This window comes from Crotalus tigris, unplaced genomic scaffold, assembly GCF_016545835.1.
Source record: "Crotalus tigris isolate CLP2741 ecotype Arizona unplaced genomic scaffold, ASM1654583v1 scf7180000019078.1875890, whole genome shotgun sequence".
Classification (NCBI taxonomy): Eukaryota; Metazoa; Chordata; class Lepidosauria; order Squamata; family Viperidae; genus Crotalus; species Crotalus tigris.
In genome coordinates, this window is record NW_024097364.1 from 118818 (window position 1) to 125762 (window position 6945).

The 6945-nt window shown below is 37.8% G+C and overlaps 1 protein-coding gene across 3 annotated transcripts; it reads right to left on the minus strand.

Moving 5' to 3' along the window:
- Positions 1-200: 200 nt before the first annotated feature.
- On the minus strand, positions 201-6390 carry RETN (resistin). Of its 3 annotated transcripts, none has more exons than XM_039359548.1 (5): positions 6249-6390; positions 5027-5168; positions 1660-1737; positions 1243-1395; positions 201-305 (listed from the first exon to the last, which is right to left on the minus strand). In XM_039359548.1, exons 2-4 carry the CDS (start codon positions 5148-5150, stop codon positions 1259-1261), a joined length of 339 nt encoding a protein of 112 aa, XP_039215482.1. In that variant the 5' UTR covers positions 5151-5168; positions 6249-6390; the 3' UTR covers positions 201-305; positions 1243-1258. The 3 variants fall into 3 exon arrangements, with proteins under 3 accessions (XP_039215482.1, XP_039215481.1, XP_039215480.1); XM_039359547.1 differs by having other exon boundaries at positions 203-305; positions 1214-1395; XM_039359546.1 differs by lacking the exon at positions 201-305 and having other exon boundaries at positions 1195-1395.
- Between the last annotated feature and the right edge of the window lie 555 nt (positions 6391-6945).

Sequence of the window (6945 nt, forward strand, 5' to 3'; positions counted from 1 at the left end):
ATATTCGGTATCAGTTCCCTGTTCCTTTAATGCAATTATTTTCTCAAGAAAAAAAGGAAAGAAAGTGATACTTTCCCTTTATATTTAAAATGTAGAACTAAGAACACTCAACCTAGAGATGCAATGATTCCAGGAATCCATATACCGAGTAACAGCCCTTTCAAACTCAGTCTGGAAGAATTATGTATTCAACCCTTCAGGTCCCATATTACATTTATTAGGATGTAATTAAAGTTTTACAGACTTTCAGGTCATCTGGTCTTTCATTTAATTGCTTTATCAAAGCATAGCTGGTTAGACAAGACCTATAAATTAAAGAAAAATAAACTGATTAAGATGCTAGAAAAGGTTAAACTTTTATTGGATAATGGAGGCTTTTCTCCCACATTTGGCTTGATAAGGCATATAAAATCTACTCGGGAAGAGAAGAAAGACTTTTTTATCATGATAATTGGACAAGGAAGGATTAGCTTTAACTGAGGGCAATGATGGAGGGAAATGTTGACTTTTTTTATCATGGATTAATGAAGTTGGCAAAAGTTTTCATCATTCTTTATTACTCTGCATTCATCATTTCAACCATATGGATTTCTTATTTAGCTATATTTTCCAGATAAAAACTTGGCTTTCTAGCTATTTAAATACTTTTATTCTTGAATTACTTGGTGAATAATACATCATTGGAAACCTTGATCTCCCTCTTCACGTGTGAAGGGCATCTGGAAAAAATATGATCTTCTCTCTCTCTTTTGTTTATTGATAGAATAAGAACTGTATTGGTTCTTATTCTATCAATAAAGAGAGGGAATTGGTTATTGTAATACTTTGAGATTTGTACTGATGATATTTAAATGGAATGGAATTACGATACTCAACTGCCACACTACTTTTCAAATATGTAAATGCAATATTGGAAAATTAATAAAAGACTTGGATATTAAAAAAAAGAATATGGGGAGAACATGTTAGGAGCCAAAACTGACTTTTGTCATTCTGTATGTAAGAGGGTTCCAACAGGATAAAGAAACCGGCACTTGCTTCCAGTTTGAGATCACAGAGACACAAACACAGACACACAGACACACAGATACACATACATACACACACACACACACACACACAATACAACAGTTAGCCATTTATAAGATTATAGATCCACACTGGATAGAAATTCAAGTTGTATAGAACAATTCATGGAATTATTGATTCATACTTTTATTGTGCACAGAAACTGGAGCCAACCTGCCATTAAAGCAGCTTAGGAGCCAACAGATATTTTGCAGCACTGGGCTGAAGTCCAGTCAATACGTGCACATTGGCAGTGACAAACTGAGTTCTGACGAATATCCCAAGATCCACAAGCCATTCCACAGGCACATGAAGTGGGTATAAATCCTAAAAAGGAAGAAGGAAAAGAAGAGAAAGTTTAAAAAGATGAAGGTTATGCAGATCTGCATCACTTTGAGAGTTTGGAACAATTATGATATAAATGCCAAGCTAAGTAGATTCCTGCAGCAGCCTAGTTTAGTTTGCATTTTGTACCCATGCATACACAAGTCTGGCAGATGTCAGAGAAAACGGTTTGATAGGGAGTTTTTCTTTTCACCTAATCCTCTTCTCTTAGCTCCTGATCTTCTCCCACAAGTTATTAGTTCTCACCTGATGGACAAACGGCAAAAGCACCTTGACCAGACACACTTTGGCAAGTCAGCTGCATCTTCGACAGAGCTGAAGACACTGGAAAATGAAACCAATAATTATTAAAGCTCTAGGACAAGGGTATCCAACCATGACAACTTTAAGACTGAACATGGGGAAGGTCCCAGGCTAGTCCTGAGAGGATAAATGGAAAGGAAAGGAAAGGAAAGGACCATGAGAAGGAAGGAAGGAATAAAACTTTCTTAATAGGTGAGATGAAATTCAGAATAAAGTGCTCTAAGTCTGCTAAATATGCATTGAGGAACCTGTACCTGACCTTAGAGACATGCTATAATTTAAGGTGAGAGGTTGCTCTGCATCTATTTTTTTCTTGTGAGACTATGTTAACTAAGCCATCAGTTTAGCAACTATTAGACATATAAGTTATTGAAATATACTCTTTCCATTGGATTGGATCCTATTGGGGGGGGTATGCAAAATGTGTTTTTTTTAAAAAAATAAAAAAATAAAACATAGATCTACAGCAAATTGATATATGAAAACACTATAAAATATTAGCTAAATGATTAGCATAGCATCCACTTATCAAAATTAAAAACATCAAGACTTCGCTTTCTACGTCTATCTGAAAGGCATGAAGAAAGGGGGAAATAGCTATCTATTGCAAGTAGGAGAAATGGATTCTTGATCCTCTTGTTATAATTGCCAGCTATTGAGCTACTGTGTATTCAGAGCTTAGAGATGCAGAATTGCAACATGTAGGTAAGGAAATTCAAAAGAAATCTTTAAATACACAGGAACCTTGCAATGTTAAGAAAAAAAATGTGTATTAGTTATAAAAGGCAGAGCCTTTTTGATTAGGGCGTGTTCATTCTCCTCTGTCTCACAGCGTGTGTGCGTGTGACAAGAGATTGGGACACCCAGCTTATTACTTTGATCAAAGGAATAAAAAACTATGTTTTTTCCAGTGGCCTCGTGTTCAGAATCTCATTGGGATTCATTAGGATTCTGAGCTGAAAAACCTTAACAGTCCTATCCAATATAATCCACCACATTAAAAGCCTCCTCCAGTTGGCATGCACAACACTCCTCTAAGCGCTACATTTTTTTCCCTGTCTTCCCCTCCTTTCTTTCTTGTCATATGGTCACCTGAACTTGAAAATACCAGTTTTTCCACCTCCTGACCACTAGGTGGAACCAAGTGCTTTCGGCAGCTGCTGAATAAATGCTCTTGAAAAGCTAGAATTTGGGGAAGTTTAAACGTGGGAGCTCTATCAGCTCCAAAAGTCAGGGGTATGCAAAGTTTTGAAGAGACCCATTTTATTATTTCCTTTATTATGATGATTTGTTTAATGACTGTGCTATTCTGTGATGCCTAATTGTTTAATCTGAACCCCATTACAAAGGTACATGTTACAATTTTTTTACAAATAATAAAAAACGTTGTGCTTTTTTCTGGTGGTAGGGGGGAAAGATTAAGGGAAGAAAGACATGAACCAGGGCTTTGGGAATTCCTGCCAGGTAGGTACACAAGTACAAAAGATGATTCCTTCCAAACAGAAATGTTAACCAAGAACAGGCTAATCAGTTTCAGCCACTGGTCTGGTTACCAACCCAGTTATAAAAGTTTTTAAAAATGACTGCAAAAAGTGGCTGCACACCTTCCAGATGGAAGAGCCTGATCCCTCAAAAAATCAGCAAAGTCAGTTTCAACCACCCATGTGCCAACAGAGAACAGATTGTTGCCAGCTGCCTCTCCCATGCACTGCAACACACACTATGTTGCCTACAGGAAGCATCTGATGATAGGAGAAGAGGAAAAGCACCACACTTAGAACAGTGTCTAAGTTACATTTAGAGCAGTGTCTAAGTCCATCCTCTGGCTGTACCAGCTGCAAATGGACAATGGCGAGGAAGGCTGTGGCGTGCAGACCCTTCCTCTGAAAATGGTTAGTGAACTATCCTGACACCAGGACAAGGAGGCTGTGTGGATTTGCTCTTTGACACCCTGCATTTAATTGCTTCAGATTTCACTGATATGAGAACACTAAGTGTTAAACAAAATAATATGGGACTTTTTTTAAAAGGCAGCCTTTACTCCTATCTAAAAGGAAAGAAAATCACTAACCACACGAGCAAATTCAATATACTTATATTGCTAATCTCCCCCCCTTTTTTTCTGCTCTGATTTAGAGAAGAGATCTGAAGTGCATGACTCATGTCTAAGATAGGTGATGTGTGCAATTTCATCCACTTGTCCCACCATGGGCAGGTAGGTTCGGCATGTTATGTATCCCTTTTTATTAAAGAACTTTGACTGGCGGGGTTCAAGAAGAGAGCCTTCTCTGCTGTTGTCCCCGGCCCACAGACCAGCTTACCGCCAGAGGCAAGGCAAATCCCCAGCCTCCTGGCCTTCTGGAAGAACATTAAGACCCAGCTCTGCCAACTTACCTGCAGGTCCTAGAGTGCTGTTCAATCTCGGGAGTGATTGATGGTCTGAAGGTGTTCAATCTGCCTTGTTTACTTTGTAATTGTCCCTTTCAAATTTGCCTTAATCTCCTTTTTAACTTGTTTTTAACCTATAGCTTTCATATCATTTTACGGTTTATTCTGTAAAATGGCCAGAGGCATGCAAGTATAATAGGGAGTGTAGAAATTTGATAAATACAGGGAGAAACCAGGGAACTGAGGGTGTCTATGGAGATTCTCAGTCATCCAGGTCATAGTTGTCACAAAGGTGCTTTTTCAAAAGGCAACTGGACTTTCTTGTTTTTTCTTTGAAGACATTTCACTTCTCATCCAAGAAGCTTCTTCAGCTCTGACTGGATGGTGAGGAAAGGAAGGATTTATACTCTTTGCAGGCAGCAGGCCACTTGGAGGTTTATCTGTGTCCTCAAGGTCACCTGAGTATTGCAAATCGGTATGGAGACCACACAGTCCTTTTAGCAGTTCCAAGAAGGCTCCACACCTTGAGGATACAGATAAACCTCCAGGTGGTCTCAACAACTCTCTAAAAGAATGCAAATAACCATCTGTCTGCAAGGAGTATAAGTCCCTCCATTCCCCACCAGTCAGTCAGAACTGAAGAAGCTTCTTGAATGAGAAGCGAAATGTCTTCAAAGGAAAAAACAACAAAGTCTAATTGCCTCTTGAAAAAGCACCTTTGTGTCAAGAAAGTTTCAATCCTGCCTTAATATGGAAGCCAGCTGGGTGACTTTGGGCCAGTCATTTCTCAGCCAACTCAGCCACAGGGTTGTGGTTGTGGGAAAATAGGAGGAAGAAGGAGTATTAGGCATATTTGCCACCTTGAGTTATTTAAAAAACTAATAAAGGAGGGATATAAATAAATAAAATTTAAAAAAAATACCTGCGGAAGCAATTAAATTCTTAGTCTTCAGTTCAATCACACTATCAATTTCACATGTCTGAGCATTTGCATATTTTTCAGAAAGCAATAGAGTAAATAGCAGGAATATGAAGAGTTTCTTCATCTTAGTGATGCAGAATTCCTGCAGAAAAAAAATACGTTGTAATCATTCACTCTGACACGGTACTTTCAGAGCCCCCTTATTCCTATATCTTTCTTTCCTCCCCAGGCCTGCTCACTTTACCCAACATTCAGAGAGAAAGAAGTCTGTGCACGTCTACATATATAACCCTCTCCATTACCCCATAATCTGTAATTAAGGAAAATATTAATTAAATGCAATATATGGAGAAAAATTACTAATGTATTTATAAATTCACCAATGAATTTGATGCAGTTTAATTGATGAAAAAAAGATCTCAGAGATAAGGATTTCTTACATAAATCAATTATAAATTGGGGAAGGAAAAATCAAATATTTATTTATTTACTTATTTATCCAAGCTACTTGAAAAATCATATCATTGTCATATAAATTCTTGCAGGTTCATCTCTCATTCTTCTATTTAATTAGATGTTGACTGTTATGGGCCCCATGATGGAATTTCCACTCAGGGAGAAGCCATCAATGTTTTTCTTGCACAGTGTTGCTTTCAGTATCTGATGAAGGCTGTGAAAATTCTTGCATATTGACTTCTCTGAACTTTTAATTCATAAAATGTAGCTGTGCTGGGTTCTTTTAAAGATACTGCGGTTGAAATTTTAATGTTTTAGTTTTATTATTGTTGTTATTGTTGTTGTTGTTGCATTTTAATAGTCTGTTGCTATAAACCAGCCAGAAAACACTGCTCTTAGATAGGCTACAAATATTGCAGTATAACAAAATGTAATAACCACTAGATTCCTGGAAAAAAAATTAAAATGATTTTTCTAGTCATGATCAATATGAATCTGTAGCAAAGTCCAAATAAACCATGACAGATATTTCACTTCTGAAGTCAACAGTTCTACTGAGTTTTTAATTGTAAATTACAGCATTTCATCAATTTATTTAGTCAAATTAATCTTCTATGTTGAAAAAAATCAAATCAATAAGCAAGCAAACTGTAACTTGGCAATACAATCAGAAGCCCCTTGATGTTGTTCTACCGAACAGATTCTCAGAGAAGAATGTCCTTAGGGTATTCCCTCCTTCCCTTGTTAAAAAAAAGTACAAACTTACCTTTAACAGCAAGGATTTGCTTTCCAACGTATTCTGTGCCCTAAACAAATTACCCACCTTTAAATACCATAGAGTTATCTACTCTTTTTCAACTGATTGGCTTAAATGTTTCAAGAATGGGTTCACTCCTCCCCTAAGCTACCTGACACACCATTCGTGTCTGCAACAGGAACATTATTTGTAAATATTCCCAGCAATTTTGGTAATGTCCCAATTTGCTCAATATTGACCCACAGAGAAGGAAGTAGCAACAGTAAAAGAATAGAATAGCATGAGTTGCACAGTGTTGCTTCCAGTATCTGATGAATATGAAATATGCAAATTCTTGCATATTGACTTCTCTGAACTTTTAATTCACAAAATGTAGCTGTTCTGGGTTCTTTTAAAGATACTGCAGTTGAAATTGTAATGTTTTAGTTTTATTATAGTTGTTATAGTTGTTGTTGTTGTATTTTAATATTCTGTTGCTATAAACCAGCCAGAAAACACTGCTCTTAGGTAGGCTGCAAATGTTGTAATATAACAAAATGTATAACCCAGTGATGGCAAACCTTTTAGAGACCAAGTGCCCCAAAACCGCCCCCGCTCCGCCTCCCGCCCTGCCTGCTCCGGCCCCGCCCACCCTCTGCCCCGCCCACCCGCCCACAGGGCTACGCACCACCTCCATGGCCTGCCGCAGCAAATTGCCCAGGCAGCC